The sequence below is a fragment of the Drosophila mojavensis genome, unplaced genomic scaffold (genome assembly GCF_018153725.1).
Source record: "Drosophila mojavensis isolate 15081-1352.22 unplaced genomic scaffold, ASM1815372v1 contig_36, whole genome shotgun sequence".
Classification (NCBI taxonomy): Eukaryota; Metazoa; Arthropoda; class Insecta; order Diptera; family Drosophilidae; genus Drosophila; species Drosophila mojavensis.
In genome coordinates, this window is record NW_025318858.1 from 19,198,572 (window position 1) to 19,225,945 (window position 27,374).

Consider the following 27,374-nt stretch of genomic DNA (forward strand, 5'->3'; position numbering starts at 1 on the left):
CAGATCCAGCAATTGCCCAACGTCCAATGCCCAACTCAATGGAACAGCAGGAGGTGGCACGCAGGCTGGCAGGCAGGCCACATACTGAATGAATGGCATTTAACCTGAGCCTCGAAAAACATATGGAAAATCAAAAGCGGCAAAAAGCGAAAGCAATTTGCTTAGAGGGTCGCTGGCAAACCACCTGTGCAGCAGGCACCACCAATGCCAGCGTGCTCCACGCACGCACACACACACACACACACACACACACACACACAAAGAGCAATCAAACCAACCGCCAGGGCAGAGGCAAAGCAAATTTCATACGAAATTAAATTAGAATTTTCGGTAGTTGTTTGCCTATTTCTGTCTATCTGTCTGTGTGCCTCTTGCTCTTTGGCTTCCTCCCACTCTCTCTCTCTCTCTCTCGCTCTCTACTGCTCATTCTCTCAATTGCTCAATTTAAACGAATGGAAAAAGGAAATTGCAGCACGCACGCACATGAAACTCGCTTTCAATTAAAAAAAAAAAAAAGTATTAAAAGTTAAATATGATCGATATGCAAATATCCTAGAATAACAGTGATTTCTTAAACACAAAAAATATATAACACAAACATAATAATAGTGCGAGTATAATAGAAATAAAAAATAATAAAATAATATTTTTCAAATAAAAAATTAATTAAAACAAAAACAATATTCAACATTCAATATAAGAAAAATATTTTTTTAAAGTAATAAATATGTAAACAAATATATCTAAAATAAATTAAAGCGAAAAAATTAATAACAAAATATTAACAACAGAAAATAAAATGTTTTTAAAAATTATAAATATATTTATACATACAATTTAGAATTTATTTAACTTTTTGCTTTCTATTTTCTATTAGAAAAATATTTATTGCTTAAAAAGCATTTATTTTATATCATGTTGGACCCTCGATGTATAATATTATATATAATATACAATATATAATATATAATATATAATATATAATATATAATATATAATATATAATATATAATATATAATATATAATATATAATTTATAATATATAATATATAATATATAATATACAATACAATATATAATATATAATATTGTATATAATATATAATATATAATATATAATATTTACTATCTCTCTTTTGTCATCAGCATGCCCATTGGAATGCCCTTGCCAGGGTATAAAAATATTGAAATTACACCGCCCAAAACATTAAAGTCAAAAATATGTATGTATTCACAAATAACTGTGGGACAATTGTAGGCGAGTAATAGGGAAATACTAGCATGTGGCAGGAGTCGGCCGTCTGGCGCAGACAGGCGGCACAGAGAAATGAACAAATGACCGCAGGCAGGCAGCAGCAGCATTCACATTTGCACGAATGAATGCGTGAGTGTTTGTGAGTGTCTTTCCGAGTGTTTTGCGGCGGTGGGGGTCAAAAGGATTGCACGAATGCCTACGCAAATGGGCGCATCAATTAAAATCGTTCATTTTTAATCACTTTTACAGGCTGAGATATGAAACGCATTCCAGATTTTTCATATACTATATATTTAAATATATACGTATATTTTTATCTGCACAAAATTGTGCAATTTAATTGTTGGTGTTTAATTTTTTTTTTTTCATAATTTTTTTTAATGATAATCCTGAATTTAGTCTGCGGTTTGGCTCGTTAACGGCTTAGAACATAATTAAAACCATCCGCAATGATGGTCAGGTCGCTGTCTGTGCTGTCCGCATTGTAGTCGCTGTTGTGCCACACATACTCCATTTGCATGGGTATGCTGATGGAGATGGCACCGCCAGAGGACGTTGACATGGATCTGGCCCCGGAGCAGGAGATAGAATCAGAGCTGGAGCTGGAGCTGGCGCACAGTGTCTCAGTGTCGGAATCATCCTCGACCGTCTCCAGCCATGGCTCATAGCGCACCAGCTCGGTGCTGGGCACGTCTTTCTCATACGGTACCAGAGCTAGAAAATTATCTGTGGTGCTCGTCTCGTCATCGCCCTGCCTGGCCTTATCCTGTTTATCATCATCATCATCATTATTTGTAGTTCCATAGTCCGCGCTCAGCGACGACGATGACAATGATGTTAGGGATGACTGGAAGTTCTTCGGGAACTGATATTCATCTGGCACCTGATCCGTGGTCACCTGATCCGCGACCGTATTGCCGCCAGCCTTGAAGCGCACCATATGAGACGGCGTCTCGTGTAGCACATCGAATTGATTCTGCTGGAGCACATCCTTTAGGGAAATAAACGATTCACGCATATCCCTCAGCTGCGCGTCGCTGTACTCCGACCATAGCGGCGAGTTGGGCAACGACAGCGCTTTGATCAAAAAATCCAAATCTTTTTCCATGAATATAGCTCAAGGTCAGCGGGCGAAACTTTTTCGAATTCCTATACAAATGCTTAAACTACAATTTTTAATGAACTTAACAAATTGACACACGGAGTCCGGATATGTGTGTTTAAATTGTTCTGAAATATTACAAATTTTCTAAAGAGATATTCATATACAAACACAAAACTCCTTTTCATGTTCAATTTATGAATTTATTTCGATAAAAACCAGCTCAAAGCACGTAAACCACTGGCATAAAGCACTCACAGGTCTCTCAAGTGGTTTTGTCATATGGACAGCAAAGTGCACAGCTAAACTAAGAACATCATCAGCTACTGGAAGATGGAGACCAACAGCAGCGAGCCGAGCAGCAGCAGTTTATATTCAACGAGTCTCTAAAATAATACAATTTTCCTCTAAATTTGGTCAAAGATGCCACACAAAAATAAACTATGAGCCGCATGGCCTCGATGTCTTATAGCAATGCAAATGTCCTCTGTCGCATGGATACATCACAAAACATTGTCCTTCGACCCACCAACGGCGTTGTTGTTTCTTAGTTAAAGCGAGCCAAAGCTACGGACTCAAGTGTGTCTGGGTCTGACTGTCTGTGTGTTTGAGTGTTCAGGAGTGTGGGTGTGGCATTAGTTGCCTCAATGGCGAACCCCTATGACCAGCTAACAAGCAGGCAAACGACATAGAGATGACCTAAAGTCGTGACACGAAGGAGTTTAAAGATTTTGAGATAAATACCGTTGCGTTTCCTTAAAGAATATCAAAGGATATTCTTGTTTTAAGCTAAATCTGTCAATGGTTCTGTTTAAACCAGTGCATTATTGGTATATTTATTTTACTGTATAACAAAAATGAAAATGTACATTTATAGATTTTTTTATTATGTCTATATATATATATAAAATATTATATGAAAATATAAAATATGTATATATTTTAATTATGTAACATTTTATATATTTTGTATAAATATATTTTTTGTTAGGAATAAAATTTTGGTATTACGCTTTGTTTTGCTTTGTATTCCTTTTTTTTTTTTTTTAATTATAAATTTAATTATAAAGCAAATATCGTACACTATTTATTTATTTAGCTGCACATCCTAAACTATATTTATAAAACGATGCAAAATCTAGAGATATTATTCTCAACGATGTTACCAATCTATTGATTAATTTATCTTATTGAAAAAGGCTTTGATGAGTGGAGGTTGTAAAAATATTACTTGGAGGTATATAATAATTGAACTCTAATTGAGATATTCCACTTAATAAATAGACACGCTCCTACGCCCCTAAGCATGCTATCTCTCTCTTGCTCTCTCTTCCTCTCTTCAGTTTAAGACTTCTAAACACACTCCCTACCTCTCTCTCTCTCTCTCTACTTGAAAACAAACTTCTACTTACACTTTCACATCGCATTACACTCCCCCGCTTTCAGCACGTGCCCATCTCTAAAGTAGAGGCTCTGCTCATAGTCAAGTGTGTGATGCCAGGACAGATCCTTTACGTTCCTGAGTTGTGTGCTTGCTTGTTTATTTGTTTACTTTTTGCCATTTGGCTGTATGCAAGTTTTCTCCAAGCTTTCTTTCATGACTGTCTATGTTGTTGTTGTTGTTGATTTTTCGTTTTCTTCCCTTTTTACGCCAAGCATTTATTTACTTTTCTTATTTTTCTCACACTGTCATGAATATTTTCGTATATTCATATTTCCATCTTTGCTGCATGTAAATTTTCTGCTCTATACTGGCAATTGGACGCAAAACTTTTGGCTCTTTGCTGTTGCTACTGCCATTGCTGCTGTTAAGGAGGACGCATGTATAAGACCCATGTTATTTAATAGGCTTTTGTGTCTTTGCCAACGCTGTTCGCTTCAAGTGGCTGCCACGCCCCACACCCAGCAGCTGCTGCCGCTTGCCCTATGTTTGTGTTGTCTGTCTGTCTGGCCGAGCTGCCTTTGAGCCACATTTGTTTGGCTCTGCTCTGCATGCACACGGTGACTGCCTTTTCTCTTGCTTTCTTCTTTCGTTTTTGGTAATGCGTTTAGATTATTAAACATATTTGATGAGTCTACTTGATGGAAGACTTTACTGATGTTTGCTAGAAAATTGGAGCTAGCAGAAATTTCGACTTTTTGGTTTGTGAAATTCATGTTTTTAGATAGAAAATAAATCCTTTCCAGTATAACATAATTTCCACTATGACATAATTCATTCTTGAGTTGTATTAGAATTTTAGTCTTCACTATATTTCTTCATTAATTTGCCGATTTGCCATTTAATTTATTATTAAAGCAAGTTCAGCTCTTAAAGTCTTCAGTAAAAACGCACAGGCGGTGCTTCTAAGTAGGTCAAGCCATTAAAACTGCTACTAAATACACACACACCCATCCACCCACACACACACACACATATAAATAGTTGCTCCGACTCCCTGAGTGCAGATTTATGTATTGTGGTTAGAGTTCTTATTCTCATATGGTTTTTCCTGTCGTTGTTTAATCGTTAAAGGACTTGTTTTTGTTGCCATTGCTTTTAGTTTAAGTTGCGGGCAATGCGTTGACATTACAAGCAAGCAAGGGGAGTTAACACACGCCCACACCCACTCACACACACCCACGCACACACATATATATAGAGTCACCCACATATGCAGCCATAACAACAGAGGGCGCCACCTGCTACGTGGCAGTTGCTTTAGTTTGACTTTGTTCGCCCCTCGCACAGTTTGTACAACGCAAAAGTTGCCTGCTAAATGCTTTCTGATTGTTATTTCTCGTGTTTTCGCCAAAACTCCACTGTTGCCACATCCAAATTACAATTATTACATGCCACTGGTTCCACGACCTAAGCCCGCCGCCCGTCTCTACCCACCACTCGTTCTCTCCATCTGCCCTTAGCTACTTTTCCAGTTTGCTTCAGCCAAGAAAACTTTCCATTTTAAGTTTGGCTGAGTTTTGCCTTCTGATTCCACGAATGCAAAATCTGGCAATATAGGCGTGTTTAGTTTAGTTTATACTTAAGCTGTTTGTAATGACTTCCTAGCCTTTTTTCTAGCTCCCAAGCGTCTTTGGCGTTTGGCGTTTGCTGTTGCCTTTGGGCCAAGGCAAATTTAATGAAAAAACTTTATGACTCAGAGACTGCTTGGGATTACAATTAAATGCTGGTCAAGTAAAAGAGTTCTTAACATTTTTATTATAATCACAAAGTGTTGAACAATACAAGCTGGTAAGATAATGAGTGCTGTAGAACAGAATTCAAAGCGAAACAAAGTAATGTAATTTGAAAAGAAATTCTTATAATTTTAAAATATTTTATGTATGTAAATAGGAATAAATCAAATTTTATGTTTTACATTTTATATTTTATACTTTATATTATTTATTTTATATTTCATATTTTTTATTTTATTAAATATTTTGTAGTTTGTATTTTATACTTTAAAATAAAACTCAATTAACTAATCATTAAACTCAAAGAGTAAATAAATTAAAAACAATAAAATAAATTGTTAAATAGTCAAGAGGCTGCATTTTTTTTTTGCTTTCGCAGCTGTTGACTGCGTACTCAATTACTTTTAATTTAGCCAATTTTTCGTAAGGCCTTCATAGAACAGCTTGGAAATCTATATAAGCGCCAGCCTAGGCATTCAGCTTTTGCTGTTCATTAGTGATAACAGCGTTGCGAAATAAAGCCAAATCATATCATTAACTTTCAAAGAAGAGAGCGGAAAGAATACCTTTTGGCCGGATAAGCAGCTCATTACTCAAATGCAGGCTGACGAATACATAAAGGCCAGCAGAAAAGGGAACATGTCAGGTCAAAAATGGACGAGCTCTGTATGTATGTCTATATATGTGTATGTGTGTCTGATTTGCTTGTGATTTACAGCGCCCGGGGCAAGTGAGCAAAAGAAATTGCTGGGCTCAGCAAATGGCAGGCTTACAATAAAACATAATAATAATTTGTTATAAAAAGCAAGGCGCACAGAGATAAACAAAATAAATGACAAAGGCATGTCAGCACAAAAGGGAAAACCAAAGAAACCGAAATGAGAAAAGAAAACTCGAATTCACTGCACAAAGGAAAACAAACTAAAGACAATTTTTGGGTTACCCTCGGCGACTTGTGCAACCCTCAGCAGTTTTTTTCTCTCTCTCTCTCTCTCTCTCTTCTCTTTTTTTTTTTTTTTTTTACGCAGCTCCTACTAGAGACATTTGCATAAATTATCATTTGTTTAACATGCCCAGCAGCCCGCCCAGCTCAAAACAAAAAATATATATGTATATAGAATAGATGTAAAAGTCCCATGGCAGATACCTTGAAATGGAAATGGAATCAACGCGAACGCTGCGTCTCTGTCTAAAGGCAAATTGGTAATAAAAGCCAAATGCATAAAATAACATAAAACAAGAATTTATGTGCACAGCAACAACAATGACATCAACAACAGCAGCAACAACAGCTGGCAACAAACATCAAGCAAATTGCAATAAAATGCAAATTTAAAAGCTAAAACGAATTGAAATGCGCCTTAAAGTCGACTATGAACCACGTTCTAGTTGAAGTTTTTAATATTTTATGCTTAATTTTGTTGAAATTTACCATCAAATAAAACACGAATTTGAAGCGCCGCTAACCGCAAAAAGGGTTAAAAAATTCAGCTTCAGCGAATAATTAATACCCTTGCGGAGGGAGAAAATATGTTAAGCGATACTATGAATACATTATATTTAATTTAATATTGTAAAAAAAAAATAAATAAATAAAAATAATTGATAAAGCCTAATTAATAAGCCGTCATAGAATTAATTAATGAGCATGAATATATAATAATTTATAAAGATGAGTACAAAATATTTTAGCAAATTTTGTTTCTGATAATATTTTTAATCTTAAATTATTTAGTATTATATTAAATGATAGAATATATTATATATTTAATAAATAATTAAATCTGAATTAAATATGTAAATATTTGATTTAATATATAACATTTTTTTGTTTTGTTTTTTTATTTGTTAAAAAAACATAAATCTTCGTTCAGGTGATGAGCTTGTTGAGAGAAAGTCTACCATTACTCTATAATATATATAGTTGACATACGCTCAACTTTTCAAGCTAGTATGTATATATGTATATATTACCATATTCATACTCTCATTGCCTTACCAGTTCCACAACAAAATCAAAGTACTCTCAGCAGAGTCAGAGTATTCAATGGAGTAAAGAGCGTGGCGCACGCTACAGGCTGGCTGTTTATTTTGACAAGAGCCAGAGAGAGGAAGCAGTGGGACTGGGTGTGGGAGTGGGAGTTTGAGGCTTACTGGCGTCGCTCGTTCGCTACACTTCGCCCTACGTGGCCCCGTCCTCCTAATAAAATGCCTCTCTTGCCTCTTTATGTTGCGGTTGCTGTTCTTCTTGTTCTAGTGCGCTGCCGTTTCCAAGCAGCTGAGCACAGCTGTGTAGCGCAAACATTTCCTTACATTTTAATACACTTTTTGCCAGCCATGCCACGCCCTCTTCCCGCCAACTCCGCCCAACATAAACAGGCAACAGCCCGCCGGAAGGTGAAGTTTTTCTTTTTCGTTTCTTTTCGCCCCAACTCCAACCCCACCCCCAACACCAAAGCCAACCGCTTTTTCTCAACAACTTTTTCTGCACAATGAATTTTTGCGCATTTTCCACCTGTATGAGCTGCTCCCCTTACGACCACGCCTCCTTGCGTTCACCCTCCCATTCCAATTGCAGCACACTGCAGGAAATCGATTCGTTGTGCTTGTCGCTCTAAGTAATGATAGAACGGCTAGCGAAAATTTCCATTTTCCATTTTTTTTCTTTCTCCAGTTATTTTCCAACTTGTGTTGTAGCTGCGCCAAAAGTCACAGAAAGCTCTTTGCCGGTAACTATGCAAATTCAAAGTAAATACCAGAGCTTAGTCATTGGCAAATTACCAAAGGCCACAACTGCACCGATGAAGAAGGACCAACGACTTCTGGCATAGGGCGTAGTACCCCTCCAAGAGCGGCGCTCTATTAGCCGTGGGCCAACACATACATACACACATACACTTACACAAATGAGCGCAAATCTCAGTTAATTAAAGTCAACAGGGAGCATCATTTGCAATGGAAATATCAAAGTGCATAAAAAATATGGATGGGGAGCATTTCAGGTTTGTATTAGAGAGTTAGATAAACAAAAGGCGGAACGAAGAATGCAACTAATTTAATATGTTTGTCACTTAGAAATTGCATGTGAAAAATAATAAATTTTATTTATAACTATCCATTAATACGCTCACAATAAATAATAAAGTATAAAAATATAGTATAAAAAAAATAAGGAATATGGTAGCTAAGCGAAAAATTTTTAATTATGTTAAAATAAAAAATAAAATAAAACAAATAAATAAAAAATAAATAAAAATGGTAATAATGATAGTAATAATAAATAATATCTTTTTTCAAAATATTAAATTAAATATTAAAACAAATATTCCATATTCGTGTATTTTACTTTATGTCGGCTATAAATAACTGTAAAAAAATCTTGAATTTCACATTCCTCTCAAAATTAGCCTAACAAAAGTATTTGCCCTTCGTGTAAATGCAAAAGGCCCGCATTTTATGCTAAGCAGTCAAAGAAGGCTAATGAAAATTTAAAAACTCGAAATCTGTGATGTGGGTAATTATTGGCAGGCTCCGAAGTAAAAGGGTTTTTGGATTGTTCTGTCACAAGGGGCGGAACACGACGCGTTGTCGCGACGAGGCAAATGGAAATTAAAATCACCAGCTTCCTCTCTCTTTCTCTCTCTGTCCCCTTCTAGCGCCCTCTCCTTCTCTATCCGGGTCGTTTGTCATATAGCATAGAATTTCAATTAAAAATTAGCACTTGGTCGTTAATATAAAATATTGCTAATTAGAATGCTAGACGAGAGGAAGAGTGCCGTTAACTGCTGCCTGCCTGTTAACTCTATTGCATTGATTTTAACACGGTCATGAATATTAAATTACCGTTACACATACAGACACACACGCACACACTCTGAGTCAATATTTAAGATAGGAGAGTGTGTCGTCTTTTTCGCTCTGTGTATTATTTGCTTTGGTCGTGGCAAAAGTTTGTCTGCCATAAATTAAAATCCAAACACGCCCACACACAGCGCCACTCGTCCGCCCTTGGCCCATCCAAGAGCCCCCTCCAACACCAACACCAACACCAACACCAACTCCAACCCCACAGTCAGCCGCCTGCCACTCAGAATGTTGACGGTAATTAACTTTTAGGCATTTCCTATGCATATTTATAGGGGGCGGTTGGCGTTTGTAGCTTGCATAATATTAACATCTATAGTAAAGAGAGAAGATAGAAGAGAGAAGCGAGTGGGATGAGCTGCGGGAGAGCTGCGGGGCAACGCGTGTTAACTAAAAGCTGAGCTGCAACAAACGCCCACTCTTGACAGCTGATGCGCACAAGGCCGTGGACCGAACATCACAATTTTTCCTCAATATTTTTTGCTCACACTCACACACACACACCCACAACAATTTTTTGTGGGCGTGGTCTTTGCTATCACATCTTTAACGCATTTGCTGACTATTTGAAAACTCATTTTCGCTGCTGCTTGAGGCATCTGCTTGTGTCATAAATAAATAATGAATTAATCATCAGTTTAGCTAGGCATTTTTTAAGAGTTTTTCTGAATAGCTTTCCATGAGGAAATTTCACTTGTGCATTGAACTGAAAAATGCTTAGCAGATTTTATTTTTATATGGACTACAAATTCACTCATTCATAAATTATTAATGATATATTAAAAGGTCGTTTTCTCCGATATTTCTATATTTTTTTTTTCTTTGCTTTCGTTTTTTAAATAAATATATTTCCCATTCATGCAGTCAAAGCAACTGTCAAAACCAGTTGAGCTTTGCACTCGAGAAGTCTTGACAGTTGATAGCAAAGCAATTAGGAGGTGATTTCGCACGGAATTACGTTGCCTAAAAGGCAGTAAGGGTAAAGTAAAGGCAGATACAGGTGAATAGATATGGAAAGATTTGATTTCACAGCCATTAATCAAAGACTTTAATATCTAGTTAGCTAATACTACTAATATTTATTTAATATTTAACATTTGCTTTGCACAGTTCCATTATAATACGATTTTCTTTCCATAACATGTTTTCATAACATTTTCACAACATTTTGAAGAATATTCCATCATTTCCTCCCTAACTTCATGCATTATTTTTGCCACTTTGTGCCGCTGCTAATTGATCAGCAAACTTAACTTAATTATTTTTTGCATACAGTCTGCTGTCTGGTGGAGCATAGAAATTGAATTTTTCCCTGTAGGCAAATTGTGTGTAGATGCAGCCATCAATTACCTAGGGCACAACTAAACCAAGCTCTAACGAACGTTTCACTTTAACTTTGAATTTTAATTGGAAAAATGGCAACAACAACAACAACAACAGCAAGTGGGGGAAGAGAAAAAACAAGAGATGCAACAATATTGGCATAAAACTACACTTAAAACTCAATCAACTACGTCTAACAATATTAAAAGAGGCCGCATGGCGATGCAGAGAGAGAGAAGAAACAGAGAGAGATAGAGGTAGAGCTGGATAGAGAGAAAGGCAAAAATATAAAACACGCATACGCCATGTGTTGCAGCGACTTCGTTGAAATAAAGAATGCAATCAATTTGTCAACGTCTCTTTGAATGTCGCCCTGTGTGTTTTAGATATTATTGTTATTCTGGCTAGCGTTATACCCTGTGTGCATTAAAAGAAATGAGCTAAAGAAGGGTGAGTGTAAATATTATAAAGAAGTTGTGTCCCCTACAAAGATTTATTCTAGATGAATGTTAAATCACTCGATAGTTCCGATTCAAAATTAAGGCTGTTATAAAACTGTTATACAGAAGTTTCTTATATCAGAATTCAGCAAATCCCGCTTTAAAATTAAAGCTGTTATACAACTGTTATACAGAAGTTGCTTGTGTAAGAATCCAGCTTATCCCGATTTAAAACTGAAGCTGTTATACAACTATTAGCAGATTACGAGACTACCGATTTCAAATTAATTTCATTTTGGTAAATTCAATCTACATATTTATTCCTCTATTTTCTAAGGATTTTTATAACAGTTATGAATCTGGTCTACACCAACAATACTATACAACATTTGAAAATTAATTTTAAAAAATTATCAAAATTCAGTAAGTAAGCAATCAATAATAAACTTGAGCTTTGTAAGAGGTATAACTGCTATAACTGCAATCCTATTGCCGAGTCAACCTCTGTCAACGCAAGCCCTGAGTATTCCATACTCCAACATGATCGACTCTATCCCTCTGCTTGCTGTTGTTGCTACAACCGTTGCTGTCGCTTGTCTGTGTTGTCTCTCTGTAGCCCCATGTCCGTTGCATTGTCATCAAACACGTATGCCGGCAATTTATGTTGTCGTCTGCGTCTCGGCAAGTTTTTTGTGCCGCACGACGACGACGACGACAACGACGAGGACGACTGCCAGCAGTGTAGTAAATAAATTTAAAAGCGCTTCAAATGGGCGGCAAGGGGGCGTGGCTAGGCCGCGTGCCAGCCTCAAGCAATTTACCTTGTCGAGGTGACTCGGCAACATTTTGCATGCGTTTGCTGCACTAGCCCATGCCCCACAACTCCTGCCCCCGCCCCATCCAATTTCGCCTCGCATCCCCGTTTCCCCTTGGCCTGCTGATGATGACATTCAAATTTACTGTGACACTAGTAAATTCAATCAAAATGCTGTGCACTGCTTGAAGCACAGAGCGTTGCCATCACTCATTCACACACACACGCATGCATATATGTGAGCCTTGTCTACTAGGCGTATGCGTAACCACATTACTTTTTGGCCTAGAATTCGAGGCTTGTTAGCTAAATCAATTCACTTGGCCAGGACACAACGGCTGGCACTTGAATGCAGTGCAGCCTAATGACTGTGCGACCACACAACAACAATTGTTGTTGCTGTTGTTGCTGTTACTTAGAGTTGTTTTTACTTCAGCCACAAAAAATTAAATCCTTAATCACATAACACAGACGCTCAAGTGAGACACAAGCAGCCAACGGCTGCAGCTTCTGTGGCAGCCATAAAAAAATAGCAGACGTGTTGTTGCTGTTGTTGTTGTTGAGCTTATGATATTATTGCACTTGTCACACACAGAGGGAAACAGAGTGCTGCAGAGAAGGGGAAGGGGGACAAGAGATGCCCATAAAGTATGCAAAGTTTTATGCCAGCGCAAATGAAAACAGCAAACAACACAGCATAGCTGCTGCAAGGGCTGTTTGTATAGGGATTGAGCTTGGGGTGTTGAAACAACATGTGAGTGGAGCGGTTGAGGGGGGCGGCTGAAATCTTAAAAGGGCAAATGCAAGTGGTGGTATGTGCATGTGCAGGTGCCTCTCTAAAGGCATGCGAATGAGGCTCAACTCAGCTTAGCGCTGCACTGTGAGAAAATATGTCAGCTGCGGTTCGCATGGCGTATGCGTTTTATTTCACTGTGTCTCTGTGTGCTTGGCTGTGTGTGTGTCTGTGTTTGTGTGTGACCTGCCTTTAGCTCAAATCAAATTTGCACATGCATTGAAATGTTAGAGCCAAGTGTTATGGCATGCATAACACAAACACACACAGCCACATATTGAGAACAGAAGAGACAAGCAACCCTTAACGAATGCACGCAAGTCCTGGCATTGTCCTGTCATCGTTATTGCTTTTGGGAATATGAACGGCATGCGACGCACCTCCGTTTCCATTCCCACTTCCATTTGCATGATTCGCACCACACACTCTCTCTCTCTCTCTCTTTCACTCACTCACTCATCCTGTCTCTGTTTTATACATTTTAATTTGAAAGAGCGCCTCCTCGTCTAGGGGTTGCTGCTCAACAGCCTCCGAGCCAGACCACAGCTTGACTGACTGCCTGGCTGACGAGCCCGACATTTGTTTTCATGCGGCGCACATCTATTTTTTATAAGCAGACGCAATTGTTTCGAAAATGAAAGGTTAAATGTTAAATGTGACTTTGAAAACAATGGCAGTGCAGCAGCAGACCTCCCAACTCCCTCTCCCTCACCCTCTCCCTCTCTTTCTGGTACTTCCCCCCTATTTTGGGCTAAAGGGGTTTGTTGCTTCTATCAACAACCAGGAAATGTTGTCATTGTGCGCCTTGGCCCTGGCCCTTGGAGAGATCTGCCAAAAGGAAACATTGTCAATGAACTTTCGCTCTGTGTATATTACTATGTGTGTGTGTGTGTGTGTGTGCGTGTATTTATCTCTGTGTGTGTACAACTTGCAAAAGAGTTTTGGGAATAGCTTTTGGCAACGATTCGCAATTGAGAGAGTGCAGTCAACACAAAGTGAACTAAATGAGAACTGAAACTAAGAGCTTAAGATAAGCAAAGATAAATTGTGCATTAGATAAGCTAGCCAGGGCTGCAGAGCGAGTTGGGAAATGGGGAGTACTTATTGGTAAAACGAGGTAACTATATTCAAGAATAAATAGAAATTTGGGGAGTAACAAAATTTATAGAATTTAATTTTGAAAACATTCTATAAATTAAAGTTGTCAGTGGAAAAAAGTTTTTCCTGAACAGCGTAATATGCAAATGATGAATTGTTTATACTTCTTCTATTTTATTATATAATATTTTTAGTTTTAATTTTTGATTTTAAATGTTGAACATATATTTGATATATATTTTGTTTTATTTATTTTTCAATTTTATTATTGCTTATGTATTTTTTTTTCTATAATTTTCTTTATTATATTTAGATTTAAATATATATATCTGATAAATTTCATTATATTTCTTCTTTTCATAATTTTTAAGAAATTAAAATAATTTTTATATATTTTTCTGTATTCATATATTTTGTATAATATTTTGAATTTTTATTTAGTTTATATACATGTTTTGTGCAGAATTATTTTTATATAATTATTATATTCACATTTTCATATTCACATATTTATATAATATATTTTTTATATATTACTTATATAAACATATGTATACTATACGATTTATTTTTAAATTCTTTACTCCTTCCCCAATTTAAATCACTCTCAACATCCACACATCCGGAACAATTTTCCAAACGATTTTGCTGACTTGCAATTCGCACAACTTTTGCTTAGCCAAACAAACTGGAGTCGAACAATTGTGGCCGAAAAACTTTCGAGTGGGGAAATGCAAATGAAGGCGAATAACTAACATGATCATGATTTAAGTATCTCGTAGCTAGTCTCGCCTGGGAGGCTGGGGCTTTTAGTTGGCAACCGCCACGTGGCAATTCAATTCAATTAAAAACTGCTGACGCCGCGTTCGACAAGCGGACAAGATAAAGTCCTTGAAAGTGCTCTGCTGATGTGGCAGACATTAGGAGCAGGACCTGCGGCCTCTAACTAATTACAATAAAGCTAGAATAGAGTCACTAAAGCCAAAAAGAGTGAGAAAACCATAACAACAAATTACACAAATGACATGCTGATTAGAGCAGACAAATATCCTGCGACTAGTCCTTGCTGGTCCTTGTCTTGATTATGCAATTTTAATTAAACCAGCCACAAACAAGAGACAGCGAGAGAGAGAGAGAGAGAGAGAGAGAGAGCGAGCGAGATAGTCAAGAAAAAGAAAGGAATTGTCAACACACGCTGCGCATCAATTTTGATGTTTATGATTTTTTCTTCATTTTTATGCTGTTTTTTTTTTTCCTTTTGTAGTCTTGGGCACTTTTAATTCAATTACGTCTTGTGTTATCAGACTGGCAGCTAGAAATTAATGAGTGCTAAATTAGTGAAGATTATGCCATTAGGGGTTGCTACCCCTACCCAGCCTCCTATCTCTTTTCTCAGCCTCTGTCCTTATCTATATTATTGCTAGCCATCTTGTGTTCACAGCCTGCTTCGGCTAGCTCATCAACTCTCGGCATTGTCTTGATGATTTTTATTGTTTACTTGACCTAATTTCATTGTCGGGCTGCCTATTTCCCAGGCACCCCTAATGTCCTAGTCCTAGACAGTATTACACACCCTCCCTTTCTCTCTCTCTCTCTCTCTCTCTCTCTCTCTTTCACATACTCTTTCTCAATTCTTTGCCACACACGAAACACACAAAAATGCGCTCATAAGTTGGCAAAGGCACTTTTGGCATGCTTTGTGGCTTGTCTCCCTAATGGCCATCAGAATTTATATGAAAAACAGACAGAACCAGAGCTAGAAGAAGAGCCCTAGCCAGAGCCATAGCCATAGCCATAGCCAGAGCCATAGCCATAACCATAGCCACAGCCAGAGCAACAGCAATTGCCGTTGCACTCATGCAGGTAGCAGCAACTATTTTAATATGCATTTTTGAGCAATGCCAATTTAAATTTATGAAATGCTCAGATGTAATTTATTTTAAAGGAATTCGTCTAAGCTGAATTTTAAATGAAATTAAAAAGAAATATTATATAAAATATATAGCAAAGATATGTGAAAGCAATTATAAAAGTATTTAAGCAATCTGCAAATTATTTTAAAACAATATTATATACAATGAAAACATTTTAAAGCAATTTTGTTTACAAAAAAACGATAGAAGTATTTAAACAATCTAAAAATTATTTGAAACGAATTCGCCCAAGCGAAAAGATAATTAAAATTTAACAAAGATATCAAAACAAAACAAAAAAAGTTTTAAAGGAAACATTTTTAAGTACTTAAATTAAATTCTTAAATTCTCTACTTAAAATTCTTATAGCAAAAAATGTATAAAATAAATTTTATCATATATATCCACAAAAAGTGCCATAAAAAATTGTCTAAATTTTCTTTACTTATATTTTAAGCAATATAAATAAATCGTTGTCAACGAGCTATAGACACTTGCAGCTTTTCATTTTTCTTCCTATTTGTTTGGCTCAGCTGCCTGTGGGTCAGTTTATGGCCCAAAGATAAGCAATAAGTAGCCAGTTGATAGAGAAAACAAAACGAAAAAAAAGCCAAGCAAAAAAATGTCAAATAATTTAATAAAGAAAATGTGCCCCGAAGTCAGCGACCCAGTGACCTTTTTTCTGCTCTCTTTTTAGCAGAGCCAAAAATGGTCAGCATAAATAAAAAATGTTACTACATTTTGCCACATTACACAAAATAAACGACGCAAGGCGAAAAGGAAACGAGAAAGAACAACAAGCAACGGGATATTCACCCCGTGTTAAGCGAGCAGTGCTGCCAGCGAGCTGATAAAAAAAAGAAAAACGAAAGAAAAACGACTGAAAACACAGTGAAAAACTGTCAAAATGTGTTGAACAATTTTCGAAGGAGTTCACACAAAAGGTTATGCTCGCAATCAATTCGGGTCGGCAAACGTTTATGGCCAAAACATTTTTCAGTTCGAAACGTGGCTGTGGCTTAATTAGCTGCCACGTAGCAAGCATAACTCACAAAGGTTAGACTATTAATCTAAATTATTTCGTTGCCCGAGCAAACAAAAAAAAAAAAAAAAAAAAAGAATAATAAATAAATGTTGACCGGAAGCCAACGAAAAGTCAACAAATTAAAAATGTTGTTTGGCTTGCAAGGGTCGAGGGCTCGACAGGTGTTGCAAAAGGACACAGCCGAGAGTGCCTGACAAAAGTCAGCCTGAATCAATGGCTTTATTAAGCGCAAACCTCTCTGACATGGCCAAAAATTGACGATACAGGAACTCCCACAGAAGTGGAGATGAGGTGGACACACACACACACACACAGAGATGAAATGATATAAATTCATATCTCTCTAGCGCACGTCACAATATTTATCAACAATGCCCGACGGGCGTTTATTGATTAAAAAATTTTCACAAGTCGGCGTCTGGGGAAGTTTTTGATGGTAGCATGGAGCTGGGACAGGCAGACAGACGCCCAGAGAGAGGGAGAACAAGAAAGAGAGAGAGGGAGAGAGGAAAGCAGTGGGTGGTGGGAAGCACTTGTTGACAGCCCCCATTGCCGGGGGCTACAATTTCAGCTAAGAGGTCGCCATTTTGTGGCCAAGAAAACTTTTTTTTTTTGCCGCAACATAATTTTTAAGCTACCTTCGTTGCGCTCAGAATTTAATTAATAAACATTAATGTAATATCATTTCCATTTTTTGAGGTTTTCTTTTTAACACGTGCTGAAAATCTGAATTTGATACATTTTACAGCGCTTTGATTCTCATTTTCGTAAACAAATAAAGCGAATTGCCACAGGCCAAAAGGACTTACATTACGTGACGGCAATCAAAGGAAGAAGGAAGTGCTGAACGCTTTACATACCTGAAAAGAGCGAAAAAGAGAGCATAAATAAATTAAAATTTCAATTTAAGTTTTATTCAGAATATGCATATATTAAGCGGAAAATAAATGATAAAATAATAATATCTAATAATGAATTTAATAATATACATTTATATCAGCAGACTGGCGAATATAGTAAATTTAAATTTTTTTTTTAATGAACTTAAATTAACAATACATATTTATAAATAAATAAATATATGTTGTTTAAATATATTTCATAATCTGAGTACAATTTTATTATACTATAAAATAATATATTTACAATTTATTATTATTGTTATTATTTGATTTTACCTATGATTTGTCGTTTTTATTATAAATATAAATTTACTAAAATACCGTAAACACAAAGCAAAAATAAATATATAATAAATTAAGAAACAAATACATAACTATTTAAATAGTAATTAAATAGTTCTATTTATTAAATACAAAATTTCATTTGTGTTTAATTACAAAACTTTATATTATATTTTATATTATATGTTTATATATTATTTTAAGCAAAGAGGATTATAGAACAGGAAAACATTTATATATGCTTTCCTTAGTTTCATATTTTTACTTCAGCTAATTTAGATAAGCAGCAACAAAAATGGCCAAACGATCTTTACTATATTAAGCTCGGTGTTCTACAATTATCAATAATATAGTATGCAGTAGAGATATAGTAGGTGCTTGTCAAGAAATCAACAAAATTTGATAGGAATGTATACTTAAGATAGCAAGTATTGTTTGTTTTATAAACAACAATCAATATGAACGAATGATACTTTAATAATTTTCTTGCTATATTTATATATACTTTAACAGATAACAATATTAGACTTCGTGATTTTACATATATAGTTACTTCAATCGAACAGATTTGGTAAACCATATCGGGCTTTGCTCTTCTAGAAAGTAATTCAAAACTATACTCTTCTCCCGCCTTAAAAGGTAAATAAAACTCTTGTAAATTCATCCAAACATTTGTCAAGTGTAGCCCCTAATCCGTAGCCCCAATTGTCAGCCAGGCAGTAGCTAATATCAGATTGGTTGCAAGAGCCCTTCAGCTACTATCAAATGCGCAGTCATATCAAAGCGCAATTACATGCAGCACGTAGCACATAAAATCGAATCAAAAAAAAAAAAAAATAAATGAAATGAAAAACAACAACAAAAATGCGGCTGAACGATATGTTGTTGTCTTTCAATCCTTAGTACTGATTGACGAGCTGAACGAGTGACTCGCTGACTCGGCTGGCTGGTTGACTCGCTGACGAACGTCTGACTGACAGATGTTTATCAGCAACATGGATTTTATGGCATTTCAACAGAAATCACACTATAAAATTGATAAAGCGTCAACAGACATGCGACACTTGTAGTTCGCAACGGTTGAATTAAGGGTTCGACGCTGTCAATACATAAAATATCGGACTTTGAGCTGAGTTCACGTAGAAAACTATTTAACATGTAAACGATTTTCAAAATTCCACTTAACTTATATTGAGAAAACAAAATATATATATGAATATCTGTTACCTGATTATATGATTATATTACTTTCAAAATTTATTCATAGCACGTCTCGACGTTCTTCATGGGCCTGAGAACTTGAGCAACTCTTGGAGCTCTATACATCTCCGTGTCAATCAATATGCGCAGAGACAGGCAATAGGACATGGAATGTGGAGCCCCTCACGATTGCCTGTCTAAGGGCTGACAACAACAACAATTGCTTGTAGTGTTATTTGTCGCTCAGCAACAACAACAACAACAACAATGGCTACAACAATAGCAACGAGCACTACAACTAAGTGACAACTTCATGAACTATTCAAAGCGTTTGCCTGCACAGGTGCATAACTGAGCCGAGCAGGCGACCTCTCCACATCCTGTTCCTGTTCCTGCTGCTGCTGCTCCTGGCAGTTGCTGTGGTCAGCGTTTAAAGTGCACCGGCTACGGCTACGCTGACGTCTACGGTTACGGCTATGGCTATGGTCAGCTGCGTGGCTCTGACTGTCGCACGAGCGTTGATTTTGCGGCATGTCAGCTGTCAGCGTTTTGTTGACAGAGCCCGGACATTGGGTTGACCGTAGCATAACCCTAGCCGGGGCATAGGGTTTGGGTTAATGCTACCAACTTTGGCTGGGGCTTAGCTCTGCTGCTGGCGTTGAAAGCAATGCGTTAAATAATTGATTAACTCTGATTCAGAATGCAATAACCAGTTGATTTACTTTCGAGATAATTTCAGACAGAAATAACAATTCGACGAATTAATTAGACGCTCGATTTGTTGCAGTCGGATTGACAATCGATTGTGACAGAGTTTATACTTAATTGACAACAATAGAAAATACGGAGGTATATAAAAATAATTGGGTATAAATTTAATTTAGCTGGAATGCTTGCTGAATGTGAAACTAGACAAATAATGTGAGTTGGCCATGAAAATTGATTTATTAATTTGTTTAATATTTTTCCAATTTTTTAAAGTATAATTATATATTTATTAGCATAAATATTAATAAATTACTTTTGTATAATTAATTATAATTATTTTTTCTCTTCCTCTCTCTTTGTTTTTCTTTTATTTTATGTTTACTCATTTTTATTTTATTTAATATTTGTTAATTTGCTCTATTATATTTATTTTTTGCTTTAAATAATAACGAGCTCGGTGTTCAAGCACTAAATTAATTTAATTCGCTCAAACTGATTTGGCGGCAATCGCATTTGCGTATTTAAAATTCAATTAGAGGCTTCTCGGTATTGCTGCATTATAGACGCAGTCAGACAGAAAGTCTGGCTGTCAGGCATAAAAATCAAAAAAATATTAACGAATTTACAACTGATTTAACAATAAAATTGCTGCAAAATTCAGCTGCAATGCGAAATAAATGGAAATAATTTTCGAAATAATTTACACAAAATCAAATTGTTCTTAATTATGCGCACAAATAAAGTGCTGCAAAGAATAAAAATATATATACATACATATACATATATGAACGTATTTATTTTTTGCATGATGGGCGTGAAAAACATTTATCGGAAGTTTTTAATTTACATGAATATGCAAATTTTGGTGAACTAAATGAGCGCATGGAAAACCCGCACATGTTTAATAATGAACTGAAACTTTAATGAAAATTCAATGGAATTTTCGTTGCAGTGGGAAATGTTTAATCAAATTTGAAATGCATTTATCGGCGCCTTCTTTAAATGCGTTTAATGACTTTTAGCATTTCATTTAAGGGCTAGTCATGGCAGTTGCGGTAGGGGTGGAGTGGGGGGACAGTTGGCAGAGGGGGTGTCAGATTTTTATGACGGTTAAACGTTTGACGCGCCGAATGAGTTTCATGTGCGTGCCGGATAATAAAAACCATTCGCTGCTTTTATTTTCATTATTTTTTTGATACATACTCTGCACGCATTAGAGTGAATGGGGTATATTGGAATTACGAGAGTTTATGTAACAGGCTATATGATTAAAAGATCAATAATTAGATTTTAGGTTTATTTTCGATATTTCTTAATATTCATTTAACATAAGAAAAACTCTTTTGTTCTTAAGCAGAAGTTCTATATCATGTGAGTAAAGCTGATGTCATTAGGGTCAATGGGGTATATTGGAATTATGGGAGTTTATGTAACATACTATTTGATTAATTACGATGTTTCTAAATATATATATAACATTCTCTTCTTAAGTAGAACTCTTATACCAACAGAGCCAAAGGTAGTCAGGGTATCTGTTAGTCAAGCACTACCAGGCCATAGTCTATATACAGTTCATTTTTTGCACTCATTTCTCTCCCACACAAGGTATCTCCTAGTCGCGCACACCCGACACCATTACTTGAATTTCACTCTCTTTTCTCTTTTTTGATTCATTTTTTAATTAGCCACCACATAAAAAGTCACCCCACACTGCGGCCGCAATGAGCCAGGGCAAGCCAGTAAGCCAACAGCCAGCATGTCGCACATGTGGCAGCAGCGCGGTGGCACGAGGCAACAACACAGCAGCTGTCAATGTTGTTGCAGTTGTAAGGTGTCTTTCAGCTACAGCTACCATTATATATCTCTCTCTCTTTTTCCTCTCTTTCTTTATAAATATGTTGCACGTACAATTTAATGTCCTGCACAGCGCCAACTGTCAACGAGCTCGTTGACGTTTTAAATTTCTTTGTGAGATGCGACAGCCAAGCGATGTGTGCTACGGGCTGTACAATGGTCAAGTGCTCAGGGCTAAGCGCTGTGCAGGGATTAACTCGATTATGAGCAAAGTAATTAGGAAGCACCGCCTGAAGGAGAAACTAAACTGTATTTAAAAGTGAGCAAAGCTAGTTTAACTAAAATTAAATACTCAATACAGTCTTGATAATCTCGCAGCATTCAATATGTCTCTCAGCACCTTTGATCTATTCTAATTTGTATTGTGTGCACAAATGAATCGAGTCGAAGGTCATTTACTTTTTGATTCACGATGCCCTCGACTTTTCGCAAGTCAAAGCTTAACAAGTAGCAATTAGGCAAAGCCAAACAATACACGCAAACACAACATATTTATTATCAGCCTCGTTTGGCTCTTTGCTGATAAGCTCGAAAGTTTTCCCTTGTTTTCGCATTCATGTTTTTGTTGTCTGTTTGCTGTCTGTCTCTCTGTCTGTAGCTTGTCAGTTGTGCCCTCTATTTGCTTTCGTCTTTTGCGCTTTACTTTGGCTTTGGCTCGTCGATTTTCTATGTTGAGCTGCCATTTGTTGATTGATTTCGTTTCGATTCAAGAAGAATATTCTAGCTTAAATTGTCTTTAAATGCAATTATTACACACTTCTGAATCGCCATTCGAATGTAATTACAAATTTAATTGTATTTTGCAAGGCCGAAGGGGCTGAATATACTTGCAGAAAAGGCTTTAATATCACGTTTTTGTAATTATGAATATTGAAGTATAAATTGAAATCGATTAAATTGATAAAAATAGTAGTATTTATACATAGATAAACTTGAAATTAAATTGATAAAAATAGTAGTATTTTTATAGATGACTATAAATTAATATGAATAGATAAATTTAAGCCAATTGAATAACAATTAAATTTATTATATACATAGTAATATTATATAATACCATATAATATCAAATAAATTTATTTACTGATAGAATTCAATTGCTTTTCACTATTTTCATTCAGTATTCTGAGTTAGCATAAATACCTAGCATAAATACCTCTCACATCCTTATTTTTACACATCATATTTCTTACACATCATTACTAGAAAAACAAACTGCCTTTAATATATTACCAAAATTGAATTAATAATTATATTCAATAATTAAAATATAATATCAATTTGGCTTGAATGCTCACTTGAATGGCACACAAAGTAAACAACGCATCACTCCGATAAATGAATATAAAATTGATTGAAAAAGAAAAAAATTAATTTAATTTAAAATAATAATAATAAAGCTGCAGCTTAATACAATTCAATTTGCAGTTTATTAATAATTTATAAAAATAAATTAAAATTGTGCTTTATCTTCATATATTAATATTGTTAAGACCTATTCCAATCTCAAACTAACAATAATTTCGTATAAAAGCAAATTTGTATAGGAATAGTTCAGGCAATTGTTCCTAAATAAGAATATTTTCATGGAATGTGGAACGCTGATATTTATATGTCTAAATATTAAAGAACTGCATGATTTTATTTCGTACGTTTTTTACCTTCACCATCCACCAGTGCATAAAGATCAATGAATAACATCTGTGTGTCGCTGCGCGTGGCACTCTCATTAATTGTGCAAATATTTTGCAAATAATAATAACTTTCTATATTGCGGCAATAAACAACAACAAAGTGGCAACATATTGCTCGCTCGAACAGCTCCATAAATAAAGTCGATGCAGACGAATAGAAAAAAAAAAATACAAAACAAAACACAAACAGAACTTGCTACAAATGTAGCTGCATTTAATTTATGCAAATTCCGTGTGAGCTCCAAATGGCACTAAATGCTTTCAAATGCAAAGAAAATAAAAAAACCAAATTAAAATAAATAAATGCCAGCAAATTGCAAGCGTTTAGTAAAAAGCATTCCGTGTGTGTGTGTGTGTTTTTTTTTTTATTTATTATTAAAATGACAAATAAATAAATAATAGCACAAAGTGTTGGCATTGCGGTCTCTGTGCCATGAATTCCATTTAGTTGTCATTTATATGACGCACCATTTTATACCTAAATTTCCGTATAAATAATATTTGCGCTATTTTATTGTAGTTCACACATTGGAAAAAAATTATTAGAATAAACAAATTAATGAACCGAAAAGGTATTTGCATAAAGATTTAGAATTAAAATTTAATTCCGTGATTTTTCAGCAAAATAGAATAGCGAAAATTAACAGAGTGGAAAAACTAACTGCAAAAAAATTCAGCTAAACATTATACTATACAAAAATATTATTCGAATGTCGCTCACTACATAATAAATAGATTAAAACCATTTGCAACATGTCCAAGCAATTAAATACAATTAATTAATTTATGAACAGGAACCAAGTCATGGAAAAAATATATACATAAATATTTACGTAGGCATACTTTCAATTTAATAAAAAAAAAAAAAAAAAAAAAAAAAAAAAAAAAAAAAAATATATAAACAGTTTATTTATATATAATTTTTTTATATGTTTTATATGCTTATTATTTATGTAGCCTCAATTATTGTTGTTATTGTTGAAGAGTTTATATTTATTTATCTCTAAAACTTTGCGGAATTTTCTATAACAAAAATTTAACCTTTACAAAGTCTAACAATTTATTATTAAATTAAATAAAATAAAATTTAATGATATTAAATAAAAAATTTTTTGCCCACCCATTTAAACAAAATGAAGATTAGGAATAATTTGCATATAAAAGCATTACTCAATGTGAAACGTAAAACATTTTCAATATCTTTACAATTTAGACATGAAGAAAACTCAATTTGAATTACCCAAAAAAAAATTTTGGTAACATTTGCTGTCAAATTGCAATTATTAAATCTTACTATGAAAGCCTCTTACAGGCTAACATCAGCAGCGGAAGTGCCTTCTTGACCCATATGATAAGAGTTATGCACTACATTTTTGTACTTAAATGGTTTTATGTAAGCCAAGGCTTATAAATTAAATAAGAGTAAAAACTATTTCGAAATCAAATCAAATCAAAAGCAATATGCACACCAACACACATAAAGAAAAGAATAAATAGAGCAGAATTCAATATGCAATAAATCTACATTAGGAGCAAAGTGAATTACAATAATTATTTTAGGGCACTCAAAAGTCGAGCTGCAGCAAATATTGAAGTTCTTTTTTTCAAGTAAAATGCTGACTCTTAAAGAATACAAAGCAAATACAATAAATGCGTTTAACACATGCCACGCCCAGCAATCAGAGAGAGAGAGAGAGATAGAGACTGAGTGAGAGAGAGCGAGAGACAAAATGCAATCAAGAAAGAAAAACAATAAAAACAGTTTGAAAATTTTCACACAAACTACAAGTAGCCATAAAATTTTAATAACTTTTTGTGAGTTCACTGGGCGGGGTCAAGCGGCCCTCATCGAACTGAAAACGAAAATAAATGTCGTTAAATTTTCAACACACAAATCAAATCAAAACAAAATAAAAACCAAAAAATATATATAAACTAAAACGCAGACAGCAAACAAAGATGGGCAATCAGTGGGCATGGTCAGCGGACAGCGGGCAGCGGGCAGCGAGGGTAACAAAAACTAATTAAATTAAATCAATAATAGGGGCGATAGCCCGGGTTTACGACTGCGGCCCCTACAATTAAAACTTGCACCACACAGCCCGAAACTGTTGACAAACAAAAAGGACCAAACTTTTACAAAATTTTGGCGCTATTTTCGCTGCCTATCGGAGGAGGGACACCGAGCGCCTAGCTGCATCAACAAAAGTAATTATAGCACAAAACATTTATAATTTTTGCCTTACTTTCGGGTGCAAAAAGCCTTGACAATTGCCTTGAAACATGCAAAACGTGCATAAATTACAGCAGCTAAAGTAAAAACCAGAGAATAAAGCAAAGAAAAGCGAAAAAAGCGAGCACTTTCCCAGCACTTGACTGCCTAAATATAATTAAAAAAAAAAAAAAAGAAGAAAAACTAATTTTTAGATAAGCCAGCGAAAAATTACACAACAATTCGCCACGCCCACACGCCCTCGCCCACCCGCAGCTGATTTGACATTTATGGTGGAAATAATTAGAAGCTTTCCCAACAAGCGTGAAAGTGTCGTGGAAAAGTTCATGAAAATTACAAAGCGAAATGACTGAAAATAGCACGAAATATAAGCAGTCGGAAACACGAATTTGAGGGGAATGAAAGATGTAGAATAAAATGAAAAATAACAGAAATATGCTGGAAAAACCAACTAAATATGCAATTAAATTGTGGCGGGAAATTTAGTATACAAAATTTATCAGAGTTGTAACTATTATGTTATATATATATAATATATAACATACTATAATATAATTTAGTTTATTATAATTTAATAATATGTACACATTTATTATGACGGCTATTTCTGTTCAGCTTTATATATAGTATATAGTAATTATGATATGTAAATTGAATGGCAAATCGGGAAACAAAGACTTCTTTTATTATTTAATGAAAGATTTTCTTGTTTTTGGACGCATATTACGCCGCATATTCCTTTAAAAAAATTATCTCTTAAGAAATAGCTGTTATATTAGGATCTGAGTTGTTAAAGCATGGAAAGTATAAAGATTATAAGCAATTGTTAAGTAAAATTATATAAGACTTTAGGCGTTTCTTTATTATCTATCTATCCCTATCCCTATGCCTAAAATGAAGATTCTTAAAGCAACACCCACAAGCTTACCAAAATATGTATCTCTATAACTTTATGTAAAAACAAATATTTAGTTGAATGTACCTAAAATTGCCCTTTTAAACTCATTTATGAATTTTAATCTGCTCGCCTACATAATACATTCAAGTGTTCATTAAGCACCGGCTTAGGACCCAGTTCATAGGAAACGCTTAATCAATAACATAAATATTATTGCAACATAATTAAGCCCATTCCCAGCCACACTTAAAATTCACTTAATTACAGAGCCAAACGTATTTATAGCATTTGGCTTAGCCATATCTCTCCTCATTTTCTTATCAAAATTCCCATTTCATTTCTGTGGTCGCCGCCAACTCCGTCTAATTCTAATGAATTCGCACATTTAATTCTTAATAAGTCGGCACCTGGCTTTTAGGACTTCCGTATTGCAGCTAGACTTCCTGTGCTTTGGGCCAACACTTGGCTAATTACGGCCCAATTACCGAGTGTATTCACTTTTATGTGCGGCAATGGCGGCGGCAGGTCCCAATATAATTACACAGAAAAATGAATTACATAATTAATAAACAAATTCTGCGCAGTGCTAATTAACTGCCTAGAAACAGGCGAATGGAACGCGAGAGGGGGTGTGCGTGTGTGTAAGCTGGAACAGTGGAATTGACTTGGAGTGGGAATTAAGGCCGCAGAAGCCTAAAGTCAATGCCCAAAATGAAAGGCGGCTCAAAACACACCCACAAAAGCACCAGTACACACCCACGCATATACATACATAAGC

At 35.4% G+C, this 27,374-nt stretch overlaps 2 protein-coding genes across 3 annotated transcripts in view; both read right to left on the bottom strand.

The window, feature by feature from the left end:
- LOC6577321 (E3 ubiquitin-protein ligase TRIM9) overlaps positions 1–27,374 on the bottom strand; it is a 111,552-nt gene that overhangs the window by 74,938 nt on the left and 9,240 nt on the right. The gene's annotated exons all lie outside the window — the stretch shown is intronic.
- LOC26528379 lies at positions 1,611–2,504 on the bottom strand. The gene has a single exon (XM_015165617.3). The coding sequence runs from the start codon at positions 2,362–2,364 to the stop codon at positions 1,672–1,674; it is 693 nt and encodes a 230-aa protein (XP_015021103.1). The 5' UTR covers positions 2,365–2,504; the 3' UTR covers positions 1,611–1,671.